The sequence below is a fragment of the Protopterus annectens genome, chromosome 16.part0 (assembly GCF_019279795.1).
Source record: "Protopterus annectens isolate FY-2018-M chromosome 16.part0, PAN1.0, whole genome shotgun sequence".
NCBI classification, from domain to species: domain Eukaryota; kingdom Metazoa; phylum Chordata; order Ceratodontiformes; family Protopteridae; genus Protopterus; species Protopterus annectens.
Window position 1 is genome coordinate 271776452 of NC_056750.1, and position 23042 is coordinate 271799493.

General features: G+C 35.3%; 1 protein-coding gene across 1 annotated transcript in view; it reads right to left on the minus strand.

The window, feature by feature from the left end:
* GARNL3 (GTPase activating Rap/RanGAP domain like 3) overlaps nucleotides 1–23042 on the minus strand; it is a 3522664-nt gene that overhangs the window by 359931 nt on the left and 3139691 nt on the right. Inside the window, exon 23 of the mRNA XM_044057887.1 lies at nucleotides 14092–14250. Coding sequence (XP_043913822.1) covers nucleotides 14092–14250 — 159 coding nt within the window. The remainder of the gene's footprint in view (nucleotides 1–14091; nucleotides 14251–23042) is intronic.

Genomic DNA, 23042 nt, shown 5'->3' on the forward strand with positions numbered 1-23042 from the left:
TCATTCTGGTCATAGATTCATGGAGAAAGCCTTAGTTAAGGCCAAGTTTCAGTCATTCTACTTGCTCACCATTTGGTACCACCAGTAGCCTTCAATAGGTTTTTGAATTAAAAAAAAACAAAAAAACAAACAAAAGAAAAAACAGGATGGCTGACTGAAGGCATGATGATTCTTTGCTGACATGGCAATCACCTGCATGAAGACAGATGTCATGTGATAAAGTGCATGTACAAGCCTTATGGACATCCTAACATAGTACTGAGTATTTATGAATATTTCAGAAGGGGCACGTGTTAGCTTGGTAAAGTCTCTCTATGTCACTTAATTAACTGGCTTAACATGCCTGCTGGTACTGTATTTCTCCAAATCACCCTGACCTACATCAGAAATTTTCTGTGCTGTTTTTGTCATGGATCTTCTGCTACATGTGTTTCCAGTACTTTTCCACCTGTTTCCTTGCCTGCACTGTCATATCCTCCAGGAGTTTTGGTGCAGTAATGCAATGGAGAGATGTCTGCCACCCATATTGCTCCCTATACTGGTGCTGCGGTAGCATTGTTGCCTCACAGTAAGACGTTGTCCTGTTCGATTCTCAGCTAGAGCATCTTCTGTGGGGAGATATGCGTGAATAGGCGTGCCTTCGTTGAAGGTTGTGCGTCAGGGCCGGCAACTCAACATGTAAAAATCTACTGCCAATCATTAGCAGACCGGAGTTCCACTGTGGCGACCCCTAACCAGGAAAAGCCGAAAGATACAACAACCCTTCAGTGTACCTACTTCTGATTTCTCTGCTCTACTTGATTTAAATCATGTTTTCTTTTCTCATAGTGCTCAGCATGTGATATTGCACAATTAAGTGCCTATATTGCAAATCATGATAAACCACATATGTAACTTTTTGCTAAAATAATTTGAAATAAATAATAAGAAAATAAAGCATATAGGCAGCTCCTCTGTTTTCTTAGATCTTTGTTGTATCTATGCAATTATGGCATTTGTGAGTTATTTACATTAACATCTCTTCCACTCCATCTAGAATTCATTGTATTTGTTTTTTGAAAAGTGCCCAGTTTCCAGTCATGGTGCTATTAGCATACAAAAGTTTAAGAATCACTACACTGACACATCAAGTGAAAAGGGTATGCATACATTCACTGCTGGGTTTCTTAAATGCTAAACTGTCTAAAACAGAACTTTATGACTGAATGAAAACAAAATATTGTTATGTAACTATAAAGCATAAATATTTAAATTATATGATGAAGCTGATCCTGACAAAGTTGTGTCTCTCCTCCCTGGAATAAGTCACAGTTACTCATTATCTGGAATAATATGTATTATGCATTTGTTTATCCATTTGCCTGTTGTTGATCAGGCAAGTCCAGATGAGAAACAAGCCTTCCTCAGTGGTTCTGTAGAGCCAGTTCACAACATAATTTGTAAGTTGCACATAGCACAGGTGATGCAAATGAGTAAAGTGTGTGTGTGTCTGTGTGCGTGTGTCATACCTCTCAACCTCTCAATGCAAGAAATCTGGACACAGACTGACAAAATGGGGGGACAAAGGCCCAAAAATAGGGACATATTTTAAATATTACTCTTATAAGCTTAGAAAGTTGCTAGAGTAACAGAATTTGTTTTAACATACATTTGCTGAAGGGTTTGAAGTCTGAAACTGAAATGTATGTCATTACTTAGTGACTTCAATCCTCAGATCATCCCAATAATTTGTCAGCAAATCACAGATTTTATGAGGAACAGACCAAAAATATGAGCCAAAACTCTGGACAGTCTGCAAAAATCTGTACAGTTGGAAGGTATGGTGTGTGTGTGTGTGTGTGTGTGTGTGTGTGTGTGTGTGTGTGTTTACTGTAAGCAAATGCATGGAAATACTTGTAACTTAAAATGTATTGCAGGGAAAACAACATAGTTCTGCTGTGAATAGTAGAAGGTAAACAAACGTTTTGAAGGTCACCATCGTGTAACCAACTTAGCAAGACAATACAATTGTGCACAATACAAAAACAAGTTAATGCCTTCATTTTAGCCTGGTCAGCTTCAGATATGAAGGCTAATCAACAGTCATTCTAGTGGTGAAGTACCACAACTACTCACAGTTTTCAAGCCAGGTGTAACTAAACAGCTTTCTCTTGTCTTTTGTTAGCAGTAGGAACAAAAACAATTCGCAGTAGCAAAACAAGGGCTCCCTCTCATTTGCAGCAACAGAAATGGTCACAATAAGAAAGCAATTTATTCTGCTTCTTTCCTTGCAACAGTAGAAACAGTTAACAGTTAACATGAAGAAAAGGTCTGTCTCTCTCTGTCTCCTATTTCTTTCTCTCTCTAGTTCCTTCTTTTGCCACACTGTTGACAGCTCGACACATTTCTTTTGCATCTTGTGCACCTGAGCAGGCAAGAGTTCAATCATTTCCCACTGAGCTACATACTCAAAGGTAACAAAAATTAGATGAACGGAAAAAAAAAAAAAACATGAGCAGAGTTTCTCTCAGCAGAGTGTCAAGTTGTCTAACAGAACGTTTCATACAATTTAAACGTCTTTACAGTGTATTGTTCATGTTCTTAAGGAAATGTAACAAATCTTTGGAGTTGGATATTAATGACTGGATTGATGAGATAACTAATACTAGGCAAAGAGCAAATATAACTCATTTAGGAAACAAAGTGGAATTCTGGATACAAGTATTCATCAATCTTGGAATTCAGGGCACAGAGAAGAAATAAAAAAGAAAGAAAATATGAAGTTTGCAACAAATAACAAGGAAGAAAAAGAAACTGATTAATGTCTGTAAGGTAAAGAGAATACATGCTTAAAAGGACACTGCTTTGCTATGTAACACACACATTACAAGGAAAAACAAGATTTTTCTACTAGAAAACCTTCAGTTTACAGAAAAAAACATCATTTTTCCAAAAGAGAATTTAGAAAAAGAGGCAAGGGGCAGGTGAAAAGGAAGAAAACAAAATTGAATGTGGAAGGATCGAAGAACATCACTGTAAGAAAAATGAGGAGAAAGACAGAAGTTGGTCAGTTGGCTCAAGCTGTGGATGTGCAAGGCCAGCTGGATGAGAACGCTATGCTTGCAAATGCAATAAGCAATGAAAGCAGTGGGATAAATAAGATTAATGGTGATGATCATTCCTTTGTAACAACAGATAGAGCAGAAATTACTGAATTACAAATTGAAGATTCTTCGGATCTGTTTAGGAAAAGATATTTTTGTAATCGGAGATTCAATTATTAGAGGAACTGATACTCACATTTGCAGAGAAGATAATGAACACTGAATAGTGTTTGCTTGCCAGGAGCAAAAGTAGAGGATGTGAGAAAGGCCTGAGAATACCTTATGTTAGGAAGTATGCATCTGTTTTTATTAATGTTGGTACAAATTATTTCATCTACAAGGACTCTCTGACAGTTAGTAGGGAACGTACAGACCTCTTAGACAGCATAGCTTGCATAGATATTAGGATGTATTTTTTACAAATCACATACAGAAATGAGAGTCAGGTCACTGTGAATGAAAAGATTTTTGGGGAAATACAGACATGAAAAAAAAATCCCGTGTTTAAAAATGGAAATATGTAGAGCATCTGAGCCTAATTTTGGGTACACGTTTAGACAGGATGGCATGCACTTGTCCAGATCAGGCAAGGAAAGTTTTGCAGCAGATATTTTTCAACATTTGACAAACACAAGGCAGGACTGTTGCCAGTTTGAAAAATTAACAGTTCACAGATAGCAACATTTTGTGCTTCTCTGATGGCTGCTAATACTAGGAACATTAATAATAAAGTTTTTTTATTGGAAGATTTCCTACATTCCCAGAAGACTAATGTTGTTATTATTTGTGAAATGACTGGAAAACAATTCTGTCAGTATATAAATGTTTTTTATTGTAACAGATATTCTAACAAACAATCAGGTGCATGCATTATGATAGGGATTAAAGATTGCTATAAGACCCATAATTATTACATGTTCAGTGATAACACCAATACAGTAGATTGTGTAACTGTGACAATAAAGACATCCTTGGATCATATAACAATTGTTGGAATGTATAGACCACCAACGTCAAGTGTTGATAACCTAGAGGAATTCATACATGTCTTGCATGAAACACAAGAGGGAAGAGTAATAGTGGCTGTGGACTTAAGTTTACCAGAAATAGACTGGAATAGTATTGATTGTACACTAGTAAGGAAATTATTTCCATCATGTTTAGGGACAACAGTTACTTCAGATTGTCAAAAAGCCTACCAGGGAATGGAACATACTAGACATTGTTTGTGTTCCTAAAGAAGTTACTGCAACTTCATATCAAGTTTTACCACCACTGATGTGCAGTGATCATGGGCTACAAATGTTAATTTGTTGCTAGATAATTCTTCAAAACCGAAATGTAAACCAATGCACAGAAGATTAATAACAGATTATATGGAAGCAAAATGGTTACTATGTAAAACTGGTGTGATGTGTTCAATGGAAAAACTGCAGAAGGAATGTAGAAAATTTTGAAAGAGAAATTGTCTGAATGTAACACCAGGATCTAGGCACACAACTTCGGGAGGATATATTTCCATAGGAGCAAGATACTTGATTAAGGTGAGAGACAAAATATATATGAAATGGAAAAAAGGTCAGAATATGACTTTGAAAACTGAAATAAACAAGCTGGACAGATAAATTAAACATAGTGTGAGACAAGATCAAGAAATATTTGAAGAAAATTTACATAAAGATATTGAGCTTAATAAGAAACCATTTTATAGATGCATAAGAAGTGGTAAGAGTAAAGACACACAAATTGCTAAACTCATACAGTCTAAGGACACAGCAGAGTGTGTGTGTGTGTGTATATATATATATATATATATATATATATATATATATATATATATATATATATATATATATACACACTTACAAAATCTTGGGCAAAGCAGTTTGGCTCTATAAAGGGGGTAATAAATTGTCCTAGTGACATCCGGGCAATCTCAGGGATCCCTAACAGATGATTGAATTTTCAGAAATTTGAAATTCATATGGTTGGGACCATGGGGACCATATGATTGAGTTTTCAAAAACTGGATCATCAAAAAAAATGAAATAAATAGAAACAAAATTTTCCTTTTCTTACAATTTTGCAGGGGGGCTAACCCCCCTGCACCCCCTTGCATATTTTATATACCAACTCCAAGATCACACTATGGTGAGAAATGATCCACACTGTAGTGTGATCACTGAGGTGCAATCTCAGAATTAGTATATATAATTTGCAGGGGGTGTGTGGGTGCAGAGGGTCTTACCCCCTGCAAAAACATAAAAAAAAAAAAAAAGATGATTTTTATTTTTATTTTATTTTTTTTTAATCTTTGTGACCATATGAATTTTGAGTTTCTGAAAATTTGATCATCTGATAGGAATCCATCAGAGTAGATTATATTAAAAAAGAACTGTGCAAAGTAGATCCAAAAAAGCACAGGATGGAGACAGAATTAGCAATTGTATCTAACAGTTCATATAAATATGGGGTGATTCCTCAAGATTTAAGGCATACACTTGTTAAACCTGTATTTAAGAGAAAGGGAAGTAGGACAAATCCAGAATCATATAGACCCAAACGTTTTCTTTCATGTTGTAGAAAAATAAAGGAGAAGGTTATATTGGATAAATTATTGTCACAAGTGGACAGTTGGGACTTAACCATACATCAGCATGCATATCTTGAAAATATCTATTACCACCTGTAACATGATCTACAATGACATAATAGCTATGAATAAAAATTTGTACTGTGATGTAATTTATATAGATTTAACTTCAGCACTTGATAGAATCATATACTAAACACGCATGAGTAAACTGAAAAGAGTACAGCAAAAACATAACAAGGGCATCCATCGATGTGAACATTTTAATTATTCTGAAAGACTAAAATATCTTGTAAAGCAATATATGTGTACATACCTTTAAGAAGCTATCCAAGGGTTGCACAAGTGAATAAATACTGAGCACGTACAAACTAAAACTATACTGCCATTTTGTAGTAAACAGTTGAGTTGTAAGCATTTACGTAAGTAAGATCGGTCTGTTAACTAGTTCATTCATATTTAATGATGCTGCTATCCATCCTGACGTGTTTCTATGTATTAAAGCATCTAGACAAAAAAAACAGCCTTCCTGTCACATGTGCTAGAGACGAATGAGCGACATGGTGTCAGAAACGGCATGTCTAAAGGACAAGGAATCAGAAAGCGGCATATCCAAGGGGCACGAAGTTGAAGGTGGCTTGGGTGCAATGACTAGAGTCACTTGCTTAGAGCTGGAGGAATATAGACCAGCTGATCATCTCTAAAAATCAGTAATGAATTTCAGGTATTAAAACTTACTCAGCACAGAGCATAGAGAATGTTCTAAATGATATTTGCATAAACAGATATTTATGATATTAATAAAAAAATATTTGAATTACTATGAAAAATGTTTGAAATAAAGTCCAAATTGCATAAAACGAATAAAGTAAAGGGAAACAACTGCATTTTCACAAAGCATGTATTTTTCATATTAAGCAAAGATATTTGAGTTATCAGAAGTGTATAAAGTGTTCATGTATTCATGTAATATTACAGTAAAGCTATTTCACAAAGTACAGCCATTACAAGGCATATTTCGCAGACTACAGCCATTACAGAGCATATTTCAACAAGTACAGTGTTTTGAAGTGTTTATTTTGCATTTGAATGTTGTTACAAGCTCACAGAACAGTTTGTTCATACATAATTACAAGGGCCAAATTTTCAGTATGTTTGTGCATACTTTGTGGGCACGGCAGATTAATTTCGAAAACCCAGTGCACTTGTGTTTGACAGTTGTATTGCTGAGAACTGGAGAGTGTTTGAGCAAGAGTACAACGTTTTCATACAGGCTGCATTTTCTGATAAAGATGACTGTATAAAAGCATTTATTCTGTTTAATTCAGCTGGGTCAGAAGACATAGAAAGGGAACGTTTATTTGTATATGCACCTGCTATCTATACCAGAGAGGGTGACAACCATCATATTGTTGTGCAGGCTGAGTAAAATGTAAATCTAGAGAAATGTGTAACCCCCAGACAAATGTTTCAATGGAAAGGCACTTATTTTACACAAGGGGTCAAAAGCCTGGTGAAACTTTTGCAGCATATATAACTGACCTGAGAAATAACGCTAAAATGTGCAGATTTGGTGATTTAAGGGATGCATTTATAAAGGACAGATATGTGTGGTATAAAAGATGATGCTGTGAGAAAAATTTTGATTTATGACAGTGATTTAACTTTGAATAAAGCCATTGAGATGTCAGATATACGAGCTCACAGAAAAACATGCAAATATGCTTACAAATGAAAGCAGCTCTAGATGGCACAGTGATAAAGTTCATGTTGATAGTATGCAGCAGGTTAATAGAAAAAATAGGCCCAAGCACATGGTAGGAAGTGTAACCCCTGCAGCACTCACTGATAAACCCCAGAGCTTTCTAGCAACTTCCAAAGTTTGCACAGTGATGCATAAGAGTGAGTCAGCAAACTCAAAGCATGGGCCCGGATCCAGTTTCACTGCCAACTTTCGTAATTGAGGTGGAAGCCATGAATCTAAAATGTTTAGCTTTTGGTCAACAATGCCAGAAATGCAATAAATGGAATCACTTTAAAAGGTTTTGTAAATTAAAAGGCCCACATTCTTTTATTAAAAGGCAACTTTTTAAGAAATTAGTTGATCAGTTAGACAATTGCAGTTCTACTCTATGTTGACGGTATGTTAGTGCTTCCTGAAACGGTTAATGCAATAGATTTAAGGGCAAAGAATGAAGTATTTTGTACTGTTCGGATAAATGGCAAACTCATACAGGTCAAAGTTGATACAGGTTCCAAGTGCAATGTTATGTCAGCAGAAACATTTGCCAGAGTGTGCAAATGTGAAAGGCTTGATTTGGCAAGGTGTGCAAAGCTTGTTGCTTATGGAGGTGAAGAAATTCAAACAGAAGGCTCAGTATTGCTTTCATGTTACTTCCAGCAGAACGGAAAAATTATGACTTATTATTTTATGTGGTTAAGAGGCATGTCCATTCATTATTAGGGCTCAGAGAGACTACTTACATTTAATAAGGAAGTCCATCATGTTAGCTTAAAAGACCACTACTGTAATTTTGCCCAGTACATTTTTCTACCTATGCTGATCTGTTCAAAGACAAACTAGGTAAACTTCTAGTTATGTACTCCATGAAGTTAGACCCAGAGGTCAGTCCAGTTATCAGGCCATCATGTAAAGTTCCAAACGCCATGCAGGACAAAGTCAAGGCCGAGTTAGCTAAAGTGGTGGGACAAGGTGTCATTTGTCCAGTTGAAACTCCAACTGAATGGGTATCTTCCATGGTGGTAGCTCATAAGAAAAGCTCAGATGACATCAGAATATGTGTTGATCCATGAGATCTGAACAAAGCACTAAAAACATCTCATCATCCAATGTGCACAGTCGAAGAAGTCTCAGCCTTGATGCCAAATGCCACTATTTTTTTCTGTCTTAGATGCAAAGAGTTCATTTTGGCAAATTCAGCTTGACAAGAAATCATCATTGTTCTCTACTTTTAGTACTCTGTTTGGCAGGTACAGATTTTTGAGAATGCCATCTGGGATAAATTCTGCAAGTGAAGTATTTCAATGAGAAACGGAGCAATTTTTTTCTGGGTATCCTTGTGCTATTATAGTAGACAACATACTGGTAGGAGGTCATGATGAAGCAGAACATGACAGAAACCTCAGAAAAGTTCTGGAAAGGGCATGTCAAGCGATTCTTAAGCTCAATGCATAGAAATGCAAATTCAGGCTACAAGAAGTGACTTATGTTGGTCATTTCTTTACAAGTACAGGCCTACAACCAGACCCTTCAAACCAAACAGCCATTCTTGAGATGCCAGCACCAGACAATGTTTAAGCCCTGCAAAGTTTTCTTGGCATTGTCAACTACCTATGAAAGTTTATTCCAGACTTGACACAACTATCAGCACCACTCAGAGAGCTGACATGTAAAGATGTATCCTGGTCTTGTTTAGAGCAACACCACGAACATTTGAGGTCCTGAAACAGAGAATTGCTAGTCCACCAACACTCAGACATTATGATGTTCAAAAGCCAGTAACACTTTCCTGTGACACTTTGAAATTTGTTCAAGGTGCAGTCATTCTACAAGAGGGTCAACCTGTTGCCTATGCATCGAGAACTCTTAACCAAACTGAGAGGCAGTACGCCCTGATCAAGAAAGAGTTTTTGGCAATTGTGTTTGCAGGCTTGAAGATCCATGATTATGTTTATGGTAGGCCTATCCAGACTGAAACAGACCACCAACCTTTAGTCACTACCTTGAGAAAACCTATGCATTCAGCCCAGCCAGACTGCAATGTATGATGCTGCGATTGCAAAAGTACAATTTTACTCTTGTCTACAAGAAAGGCAAACTACTTTATCTTGCTGATACATTGTTCAGAGCATCCAGAAACACCACAGAAGAACATGAGAATGAGAACCTTGATTTTGAAGTCATGGAAGTAAGACATTTTTCTTTCACACATCTTATCTTCATAGCCATAGATCCAGTTTTACAAAGGCTCATTCACTTTATCAGTCAAGGTTGGCCATCAAAGCAATCTAGTTTACTTCAAGAAGAGCAACCTTATTTTCCATACAGAGATGAGATTTTGGCTGACAATGGTATCATCATGAAAGGTCCAAAAGTGATTGTTCCAAAGTCCTTACAACCAGAGTACATTACTATCTTACATCCGGTACTGAATCTACCAAAAGAAGGACGAGAGAACTAGTATTCTGGGCTTCTATGTCACAAGACATTGATAGAGCACGTTAATCTTGTTCAGTGTGTAATAGTACAAAGCCACATCAACAGAAGGAACCACTTCAGCTTAACCAGCTTCCCGGACTACCATGTACGAGTCCACACAAAGTTATTTCTGACAAAGCCATGTAGTTTACAAGCCAACAGTTCAAAAGATTTGCTGAAGAAATGGGACTTTACTCATGTCACAAGTAGTCCAGAGTACCTGCAGTCAAATGGTTTTGCAGAACATGCAGTTCAAAGTGCAAAACTGTTACTAGAGAAGTCAAAATGATTTAATACTGATGTTTTCCTGAATCTCTTGAATCTCAGAAATGTTCCTCATGATAAACATCTTGGTTCACCTGCTCAGAGACTTCTGTTGAGACAAACCAGAACCATATTACGAATCAGTAGTCAATTGTTGGTTCAATGTGTCAAGAACAACAGGTTAGTGAAAGCCAATCTATTGAAAAAACACCTACCCCAGAGGTCTTACTATAATAAGACCAGCAAACTGCTCAATCCATTATGAGAAGGAGAAGGGGTAAGGATGCAAATGTCCAGCGGTTATGATTGGATTGGTTTCGTGAAGAATATTGGTCCAGAGCCGAGACTCTACATTGTGTAATCAGAAGGAGCAGTTTTTAGGCAGAATTAGAAGCATTTGAGATCAGTGTCTGAGCCTATAACACAGCACATAGCCTGTGAGAAAGACTCTATCTCAGAGTGAGTTGTCTGGTGTTCCAATTCCAGAGGAAGTTCCAGAGGACATTCCTGTTCCTATGATGAATCCAGAAGTTCCTGATATGAGTTGTGCACCGCAGACTGTCCCTGTTGCTAAATTTGGTCCAAACTGTTACGTTACGAGATACAGTCAAATCTCTAAGCCCTGTAGCTGATACAAAGCAACTTGGATATGAGCATTGTGTTTTGTTTCCAATGTATATACTAATGCATGTCTTCTCAAATATTGTTTTTTTCAAAGGGCAATTGGACATGAACATTATGTTTTGTTTCCAGTGTATATACTAATGCGGGTCTTTCTCAAATATTGTTTTTTTCAAATGGTAATCTTTTAAGAGGAAGGATGTACATCAAGATATGTATATAAACCATTTAGGAGGTACCCAAGGACTTGCACAAGTGTATAAATACTGAACATGTGCAAGCTAGACTGCCATTTTGTAGTAAGCAGTTGAGATGTATGCATGTATGTGTGTACGGTCTGTCTGTTAACTAGTTTGTTCACATTTAATGATGCTGCTATACATCCTGATGTGTTTTTATGCATTAAAGCATCTAAACGAAAAAGCCAGCCTTCTGGTCATATGTGTTAGACATGAATGAGTGACAATCTGAACTAGTAAAGTGTCTCGTATAGATAATTAAGAGGAGACCTTATTTAGCTATATAGAGCATTTAGAGATAACTATCTCTGGGAATGTTTGGGGTTATCAAAAAGAAGTGGAGAATCATCAGACAACCTGTGTAGAACATTCTATAGGAATGAGAAGTGTACTAATTGGTTCTCTGAGAGAGCAGCTGATGCATGGAATAGACTACCAAATTACATTAAAGTAAGCAGTAATTTACATATTTTTAAGAAAAGCCAGGGTATGCATTATGGGAACAACTGTTTTGATATATTGGCAGGGTAGAAGGGCATTATTGCTTGTACCTGAGATATCTGTATGGATGTATGTATGCATGTATATATATATATATATATATATATATATATATGTGTGTGTGTGTGTGTGTGTGTGTATGTATCTATCACCTCCTTAACACATACAATTCCAAATTCTACAGTTGTTGATACAAAATTTTTGTGTGTGTGTGTGTGTGTGTGTGTGTGTGTGTGTGTGTGTGTGGGGGTATTTTATTTTGTTGATAAGGATGACCGCCTTAATATTTTTTCACAGAGCTGAAAATCCCTGCCATGACATCATGAAAGACTGAATCACTGATGCCTCACTACCTAGATTAATGTACAGACAACTGTATTCACAAATTAAGTGCATCAGAAGTACTTTTGTACTTCCTAGAAAGACATGCTGTCAGCTAGTTCTATCAAATGGAACACCTCACACTGAAAATTTAACACAAGATAATGTAGTAGTAAAGCCACAATGTAAATAAAAAGCAGCTCCTCTAGACAGGCAAGTTATTTTGATTACCCACAATACCTTGCAGTTGTATATAAATCATTGCTCAGTATCTACCAGTCATTTTGTATAGAGTAAAATGAGTTAATAGTGAAATAAAAAAAAATGCAAGCAGCACACTATAATCTTTATGTTTTTGAAAGAAAACTTGCAACTTTATTGTGAGAAGTACAACTGAAATGAAATTAATTATATGGCAAAGGTACTTGCAGACATGAGAAATACACTTTAACTAAAACCTTCGGTGTAACAACATTATTTATGGTCATGCCCAGTATAATCCCTAGATTCAACTCCTTGTGCAGATAGTGCAGGGACACTTGCTGGGCAGTTTTTAGACACAAAAACATATAGGACTAAAGCAAAGTCTTTTAGTACTGGATTACACAGGCAACATGAGAAAACAAGGACAAATAACAAAATGTCTCCTGCTGATGGCACAGCTATAGACACAAAGAAGAGTTTTACCACATTTGTTCCAGTGCAAACTAATGATATAAATAAGGATTTCTATACTATACATATAAGTGTGTGTGTGTAAATTATATATATATATATATATATATATATATATATATATATATATTTATTTATATATTAGATATAGATATACAACATATATATTTGACACTGCCACAGACATACAGTATCTGTGTGTGTGTATATATGTGTGTGTGCATGTGCGATTGTGTGCGTGTATAAGTACATATATATATATATATATATATATATGTGTGTGTGTGTGTGTGTGTGTGTGTGTATATATATACACATACATTATATATAGATATACAAGATATATATTTGATAGTGATACAGAAATATCTGTACTATCTCTGCACATACATATGAACATGCATTTGTAAGATATATATTTAATATTGCCATATGCTTAATACCTGGTCAGAGGAGGAGTCATATGTTAGATTTGACTAGTCAAAGTTCTTTTAGTTTGAGTAACCTCATAGACCTCATGGCAGCTGGATTTTATAAGATGGATCCTTGGGAATAATTGAACAGAGATGAAGGTAGTAAGCACATACAGGCTTAAGGGTCATGCTTTACATCTCTTCATATTCAAAGGAAGAAGTATCATTATCACCCTATTTGTAATATGTATGTAGTACTTAAACAGTTGTCATTCAGTCTGAACTAATTGAAAGGTTATCACGTGATTATAGTCCTTAAACATTCCTGGTTTATTAGCCATGCACTGACATATAGGTCAGGAGCATTTCTAAGTTTTCTGCAAGGGTCCCTCAGTGCAGTGACAGTTTTAACACCTCTGCAGTAATGTGGGGGTTGGTGACTGTCAGTTCCTCTTGGACTACAAAGAAAACCATCTGCAAAGGCCTGCAATTTAGCTACTTTTCTGTCTGTAGCTGGAAAACTTCGAAGTATAGGGTAAAATATGCTCTGAGCCAAACATAAATGAGGGTGATTAGAGACAGAAAAGAAGCAGTCCTTTTACTGAAGGTATAGAAGATGACAGTGACTCTCACAAATCCCATTATATGCCAGTGGCATGGGAATTCAAGTTGCTTCCTTATGTCTGGCATGAGTCATACAAAGCAGACTTGAAATGCATTATGGGAAGGAGAACAGGTTGAGGAAGAACAAGATCACATTGATACAGCAAGCCTGACTGGTAGCCATGTTGTACAAGACAGGCTAAAATTACAAATAAAGCACTTAGAGTGATTTCTGAGGTGTTAAAAATGGGTCAGGAAACAAAGATAGAGTTAAGAAAACATTTTTTAGTTCTAGGCTGGAGTTTTCCTTTAAGGAAAAACAACAATTTGAATTACTCTGTTGGTTGTAGCATTTAATTTAGATGATAAACTAAAGAAGAGAGAAAATACAATTGCACCTTTTAAAACCCTCAGAAAATAAGAACAGAGTTTATCATTTGTTATCTTGTTTCTTTAGTAAGAAAACAGTTTAAACAATAAACAAGAATGAAACAGAAATAGGTACAGAACCATTAGCTTCAACATTGTATTTCAAAATTTATAATTCTTGTCAACTTACCTTACTTGCATCAACATGATACAATCTGTAGGATTCTCCTGTACTTTCATTAATTAAATCAAACTGATGTCGGTAACCCACACAGATCATGTTGTCATTCTCACCAGTAGGTCCATCGACCAAAGTCATTACCAAAGGAGGATCTGACAGACAAATTTCCTGTAACAAACCAAAATGTTTTATTATTTAATGAGCACATATATAACAAAAGTCACCAGACTGAGCAAAAAGATATATGTTTTCATTCTTAATTGAATAACTTTGCAGCATGGAATTGTTCTGAAAACAGTTTCTTATTTGAAACTTTGTCAGTCTGTGTTTCATTCATGGAATTCATAAATGCAATATTTTTTCAAAACCTTTGCAAAAGCATCAACAGTATAATAGTTGTGGTTTAGTGTTATAAAATACTTTAATCCAAAATAATTGTCATGTAGTAATATTAGGCGATATTTTGGAGAAAATTATCAGAATACTATCACTAGCAAGTGTAATAAATCACAAATAGTAAACAAAGTACATTAGAAAGATATTAGTTATTATTAGGGAATGTGAAAGCAGTAAAACCCAAACTACCACAAACGTGCTGCAGTGCACAAATGGCAACTAATCCATTAATTAGGAAAAAGCCTTTATTAAAATGATAAGTGCTTTCGCTCCTTCCACATAGAACTTCATCAGAACACATCAACCCACTCTAAACCACAATTAAATATCTTGAATTAAAATCAAATGTTGCAATTAAACCAATCAAATAATGAAATCAATTAAAAAATTAAAAATTACAATTAAATATTTTTACAAACATTTTCCTAATCAAACACCATAATATTTAAACTTTAAAATGGAATTGATAGAACAACTTTCATTTAACCCCAGGAAAGTAGTAGCATCTAGTCTTAGTTGCCATTTCAATTCACAACTTTCCAAATGTTCTTCAATAATTGAATCCTATGGGTCACAAACTATTTGTTGTAATACTAAAAACACAAACTAATGCTCGTTCTCCTTCTCAATAGGTTTATATAAATCAGTGGTAGTTTTTTTTTTTATGAATTTAAAATAAATGTTCATAAATATGCTCTTTTAACTTTCTAGAAGTTTTCACTACATAGAATGCAGGGCAAGATTTACATAGAGCCAAATAAACTACCATTCTTGAAATACAAGAAAAGTGACCATTAATTTTAAATGTTTCACCTCTTATTTGAAAACTACTATTTAATGATATATATATATATGGACAATGGAGGCAGCAGCCACACTTATACATACAGATACAATTCATGTTCTTCCTTATTATGGTAAAAACTTCATTCCATTTCCAAATAATTTTTAAATCACCTATCGCTTTTATATACTACACAAATCTTCTCTCCTAACTTACCCATTAATTCACTGTTCCCAAAAAAAGTAACCAATTCTTATATAAAACATCTGTGATGGCCCTACTGTCCAATGTAAATGTACTGATAAAATTCTTATTGTAGTCATACTTAGATCTTGAGGGGACTGTATTTATATATATATATATATATATATATATATATATATATATATATATACTATTTCCTCTTTATTGAAATGAGGAGTGATACATACAATTTATTCCATCTCTTCATAATCACTTCTTCCTTAACCTCAGTAATAAACTCAACAGGGTAACCCCTTTCACAAAACATATCTGCTAGAATATTACATTCCTTATAAAATACTTCCAAATCAAAAATCAATCTTGCTAGCCATATTAGCTGCCATTTCACCATAGCTTTTTTATGTTTAGGGTGCCAGCTGTTATAATGTAAAAAAAGAATTACAGAATGTTGGTTTCCTATATATACTAGACCAATAATTTTGATTGATCTATGTTTTAATTTCTATGCCCCCCAAAAAATATCTTATCATTGTTAAAATTTTGTAAATTTTAAGAACCCTACACTATTATTAATGTACTCAGTACATTCATTCAACCAAACATATGCATCAGTCTATAATATAAATATATCATCCAGAAACCTAATAGATAACAACCAAGAATTTGTAAACTCAATATTCATTAATTATCCATTCTCCAAGTGGGCCATCAGAAATTTTTTCCACACTAGTTTTTTGTCTAATGAATTGTCCATCAAAGTACATGAACATTTCGATATGTGTGAATTGAAATGGAAACTAAGGTTAGATGTTACTAGTTTCCCAGGGTTAAATGAAAGTCCATTTTAAGTTAAAATATTATGGTTTTTGATTACAAAAATGAGTGTGAAAATATTTAATTGTGATTTTAAATTTATTTGATTGATTTTGTTATTTGACTGGTTTAACTGTAACATGTGCTTTTAATTCAAGATATTTAATTATGATATTAAGTGGGTTGTTAAGTTCTGATGAAGTTCCATGTGGAAGGAAGAAAGCACTTAACATTGTAATAAAGTTTTTTTCCTGGTTAATGGATTAACTGTCATTTGTGCATCACAGCAAGTTCATGCTTGTTTGAGTTTGTTTGCTACTTGCTTGGTTATTTTCTGGGGTTTGTCTATGAGGTCCTTTACCGTTGGTGATACAGGAGCTTACAGGGGTCTGTTGAATGGCCAAGATTATTATAAAGCCATTGGTGATCTTATGATGCTGCTACAGCAAGTCAGTCAAAAACTAAGCCAGTCCCACAGCAATCTGGGTATGCACTGTTCATCAAGAGTGGATATTCCCCTTACTGGAAACAGTTTGGGTTGCCTTCTTACACAACCCACTCCTAACAGTTTTAATATGGGAGATCAAGTGGAATATAGTGTTAACAATGAGAGGCTTAACAACTGGAAAATTAACCGGTTTGAGTTTCGAGCTGGCATTTCTGCAGAACATTTTGGGACTCTTAAACAGCAATTATCTATTTTTGAAAAGAAATTATTAAAATTTAAGAAATTGTAATTAGAAAATAGTTGTTTGCCTACATGTACTGAACTGAATCAAGTTCTGAAAGGACTGAGATTATAGAGCTATCCTAACAGAGTGGCTAAAGGCTCTGAGTTCCATCAGAAACTTACTGGTTTACTTGATAGGACTGACTGTGACATTATGAGGTTGTTAGTGAAATATAATAATTTACAGATGGACTCTTGTCTAATGAAATTGACAATTTAAATAGATCTAGTTGTGGTGATTTGTTGTTTGAAAATCATGCCTCTAAGTACCATAGCATTTTTTTTAATATTGATAAAACATATAATGGTGTTATGCAGTATAAAACTGCCAAACTGAAGACAGACTATGAGGATTATGCTAAAGGAAAGGTATTTCCTGATCCACCTCTTTTCCATTTCACCAGACTGATTGACAGCAAAAATCATCCAATCGAGCAGAAAGTGGACATGACATCATTTAATCCTTGTACAGGGACTGGTAGTGAGCTCACCCCATTGGGAGAACCAATGGATAGGAGATCTGAATGGTTGAACAAGAATTACTGTTCGGGGGATAGCCAAACAGGGATTCAGTGTGAACGAGGAAGTTTTTCAGAAAGAAGAAGCTAGACCAAAGAGGAATTACAGGAGATGAACTGTCAGTTGCTCTTACTGTTTAGAGAACATTCTAATAAATTAGTAAATATTGTTTTTAATGATTCTAAGGACTTCAAACTTTATAACTATTATTTGAAGGTAATTGTGACTGCCATATTAACATTTTATTGACAAGTTTAACTATTGTACCACCAAGGAAAACCTGTGTGTCTAAAGTAATGACTGATTTAACACTTTATATTTTGAAGCTTAACCTTTCTCTTTGGTTTCCAGAAGGTGGTGTGTGTATGAATAATAATGTTTTACACAGAATCAGTTCACCCCCCCCTTTTATCACACTTTACAAATATTTGAGAAAATGTGCGAGTTAGCTATCAGATATATTCTAAACACACCAAATGTTTATAAGTTTTGTAATATGCCTAGATCTGACTTAGCACTGTTGAAAGAGATCTCTGGTGAGGATAATATCAGGGTCATGAAACCTGATAAGGGGGCTGGGTTACTTATTATGAATAGAGAGGATTATTCAGGTTTCATGAATACCTTGCTTATGGAAGACACCTATGAGGAAGTGTCCCATAACAAGTTTAACATAGCTTATTCTAAATTAGATTTAAACTTGAAAGATATGTTATTACAATGTCAAATTACTAAAAGTGAGTTTGATTACATGGCTAAAGATAAGTGGGTTATAGCAAATATTTTTAGGATCCCTAAAATATGCAAGCGCCTTGATAGCCCACCTCTTAGACCTATAGTGGATGCTACTAGGTCAAAAACTTATTTTATAGCTAAATTTTTGGATAATGTTTTGAAAGATGGTTTGAAAAACTTGCCTTATATTTGTAAAGATTCATGGGACTAACTGAGAATAATGAGTGAGGTTGAATTTAATATGGATGCTGTATTTTTAACAACTGATATGCATCATTTATACTCAGTGATTCCACATGAAATAGGGATCCAATTGTTTGAGGAATGCATCTATATTTGTACCTCATTCCCTTCAGTGAAAGTTAATACAATAATGCCACTAATGGAGATAGTTTTGAGAAATAATTTTATTTATTTCAAGGGACAATTATTTTGACAAACAAAAATGCTGTGGCAATGGGGGCTGCATGCACCCCCAGTTATGCAAACGTTGTGATTGCCTACTGGGAGAATGTGTATTTAATAAATAGTGAGTTTAAAAACTCTTGGTCATTATGGACTAGATTTCTGGATGATATATTTAGTTTATGGGCTGATACATATGTTTGGGTGAATGAATTTAATGGCACATTAATAATACTGCAGAGTTCTTAAAATTTACACAATTTTAAAAAGGATACGATTTTTTGGACATAGAGATTAGAAAGGATTATGCTAAACAAAATTATTGGTCTAGTATATATAGGATACTTACATTCTCTAATTCCTTTTTATATTATAACAGCTGACATCCTAAATATAAAAAAGCTGTGGTGAAAGGGCAGGTAGTACTGCTAGCAAGAATGATTTCTGATTTGGAAGCATTTTATACAGAATGTAACATTCTAGCCAGTATTGTAGATTAATGTGTGTGATGTACCTTTAAGAAGCTTTCCAGTGAGTCAGCACATGCATATAAGTATTGAGCATGTGCAAGAAAGAGTGCTAGCTTGAGCGATTAACCAGTGTGTGAGCACGGACGTATGGAATCAGTCATTTAGATAGTTTAAGTTTAATGTTCCTGCCATCTATCCTGATGTATTTCTATACAATAAACTACTTAAATGAACACCCAAGCCTTAACATCTTCTTAATGCACCTAAGAAGAGTGACATGGCATCAGAATGGGATCCAAAGTTACAGCCATGAAGCAACCGGTTAGAGTTGGAGGACTATACAGGAGTGGATCATCCCTACTGCTCAAATGACTCACAAAACAGGTCAGAAATGAATTCCAGGCACTAAAACTTGCTTAAATTATTTATTTTGCTATAAATATAAAACAAACCACTCAGAATGCTTAAACCAAATTTCTTATTAAACGAAATGTCTGAAACTGTAAAATATTGATAAAAATATTCAAAATAATTACAAAAATGTTTGAAACAATAACCGAATCACATGAAATGTACAAAAAAGGGGGAAAAGACAGTATTTTCTTGCTATGTACTACTTTTTTGTATTAATTAAAACTATTCAAAGTATCCAAAATGTGCAAAGTGTTTGCAAGTGTGTGCAGTATTACTGTGCAGTTATTTCACAAAGTAAAGTTGTTTCAAAGAATATTTTTCACAGTACTGTTATTTCAAGGCATATTTCATAGAATACAGCATTTTGAAGTGTTTATTGTGCATTTGAATATTATTACAAGTACCTGGTGTGTGTAAATGTTAGTACGTAATTTCAAGGGCCATTCTGCATTGTGTTTTACCATATTCTGTGGGCATGGCAGAAGATTTTTGCAGGCTCTCACTGCTTGTTTGATAACAATATTGCAGAAAATTGAAGAATGTTTGAGCAGGAATATGATATTTTTATACAGTCTGCTTTTTCTTACACAGATACACATACAAAGGCATTTATTCTGCTTTATTTAGCTGGTTCAGAAGCCACTGAAAGTGAGCGTTCATTTGTGTATGCACCTGTTGTGTTTGTAGGGGAGGGGTAAGACCGCCATAGTGTGGTACCGGCTGTTTAGAGAAATGTGTAACCCCCAAATTAATATTACAATGGACATGCACTTATTTCACACAGTGGATCAAAAACCTGATAAAACTTTTACAGCATATATAACTGACTTGAGAAATAAGGCTAAAATGTGCAGATGTGGTGGTTTGAGAGATGGGTTGATAAAAGACAGGCTTGTATGTGGTATTATTAATGATAGAGTGAGGAAGATTTTGCTTTGAGACAGTGATTTGATGTTAAATAATGTCATTGAGATTTGTCAGATATACAAGCTTACAGAAAAGCACGAGTATGCTTACAAATGAGAACAGGTGTGGAAGGCACAGTGACAAAGCTCATGTTGATAGTATGCAGCATGTGGTTAAAAGAAACAGTCCTAAGCACATGGCAGCTACTGCAGGTCCTGTAACAGTCCCTGGGAAGCCCCGAGTCTTTCCAGGAAATTCCAGAGCATGCTCAGTGAAGCATAAGGGTGAGTCAAGAAAGTCGAAACATGTGCCCCCAGCCAGCTTTATAGTCAACTTTTTAATTGTGGTGGAAATCCGAAGCCCAAAAGAGAAAGGTGCTTAGATTTAGGTCAGCAGTGTCATTCTTGCAATAAGTGGAATCATTTCAAAAGGTTTTTTAAATCAAATAAGGCACATTCATTTATTAAAAATGGGCATTCCAAGAGGCAAGTTAATCAATCAGAAAGCTGCGGCCCTACTTTTATGTTGATTGTTTGTCTGTGCTTGGCAAAACAGTCAATGCAGTAGATTTGTGGGCAAAGAATGAGATCTTTTGCACTGTTTGGATTAATGGGAGTCCTGTAGAGCTCAAACTGCAATATTATGTCAGCAGAAATATTTGCTAGAGTAGAAGCTACAAAACAACTTCATTTAACAAAGTATGCAAAGCTTGTTGCTTATGGTGGTGAAGAGATTCAAACCAAAGGCTCAGTAGTGCTTTCATGTTACTCTGCTGGTAAGAGCTATGACTTGCAATTTTTTGTAGTCAAGAGACCTGTGCAGTTATTACTAGGCCTCAGAGACAGTTTGAAAATGGGACTGCTTTCACTTAATAAAGAAGTTCATCATATAAGCCTGCATGATAACAGCTCAAATTTCACCCAAACTATTTTTTCTGAGTATGCTGATATTTCTGCAGACAAACTAGGAAAACTACCAGTTGTGTACTCTATGAAGTTAGACCCAGAGGTCAGCCCAGTTGTCAGACCAGCATAGAAAGTTCCAGTAGCAATGCAGAACAGAGTCAAAGCTGAGCTAGACAAAATGGTGCAGCTAGGAATAATTTGTTCAGTAGAAGAACCTACTGAAGGGGTATCCTCCATGATAGTAGCTCATAAGAAAAGCTCAGATAATATCAGAATCTGCATTGATCCAAGAGATCTGAAAAAAGCATTAAAAAGGCCTCATCATCCAATGTACACAGTCAAAGAGGTTGCTGCCCTCATACCAAATGTCACTGTTTTTTCTGTCTTAGATGCAGAGAGTTAATTTTGGCAGATTTTGCTTGACCAAAAATCTTCCTTGTTAACCACATTTGGTATACCATTTGGACGATACAGATTTCTGAGAATGCCATTTGGAATTAATTCTGCCACTGAAGTCTTTCAGCATGCAATGGAATAAATTGTTTTGGGCTATCTATGTGCTATTATAGTAGATGATATTCTAGTAGGAGTCAATGATGAAGTTGAACATGACAAAAATGTCAAGAAAGTTCTGGAAAGAGCATGTGAAGTGAATTTTAAGCTGAATCCTCAGAAGTGCAAATCCAGGCTTTGAGAAGTTATTTATGTTGGTCACTTTTTTACCAGTTCAGGCTTATGACCCGATCCTTCATAGCAAACAGCAATTCTTGAGATGCCAGCTCCAGACATTGTTCAATCCCTACAATGTTTTCTTGCCATGGTCAACTATCTAGGCAAGTTCATTACAGATTTAAGCCAACTTTCAACACTGCTGAGAAAACTGACTCACAAAGATGTAATTTTATCATGATCAGAACAGCACCAAAGAGTATTTGATGCCCTGAAACAGAAAATTGATAATCCACCAACTCTCAGCTACTATGATCTTAACAAACCAGTTACTCTTTCCTGTGATGCTCCTAAATTTGGTCTAAGTGCAGATATTCTTCAAGAGGGTAGACCAATAGTTTATGCATTGAGAACTCTTACCCAGACTGAGATGGAGTATGCCCAGACTGAGAAAAAGCTTTTGGCAATTGTGTTTTTATGTTCGAAGTTTCATGATTATATTTGTGGATGACCTATCCAGATTGAAACTGATCACCAACCACTAGTTATTATTTTGAGAAAGCCTATGCATACAGCTCCAGCTAGACTGTAATGCATAATGCTCAGATCGTAGAAGTACAATTTCAATCTTGTTTACACAAAAGGCAAACTTCTTTATCTTGATGAAACTTTAACCAGATCACCCAAAAAAGAAAAACACAGAACAGCATAATGATGAGCAACTTGATTTTAAGGTCACGGAAATGAGAAATTTTTCTTCCACACATTTTGATGAGCTCAGAACTCATAACAGCTTTGAATCCAATTCTCCAGAAGCTCAACCTCTTTATCCGTCAAGGATGGTCTTCAAAGCAATCTTGTTTACCAGTAGAAGTGCAACCTTATTTTCCATACAGAGATGAGATTTTGTCAGACAATGGTATCATCATGAAAGGTCCTAAAGTGATTGTTCTAAAATCCTTACAACAAGAGTATATTGAGATCTTACATCGTGGCCACTCAGGAACTAA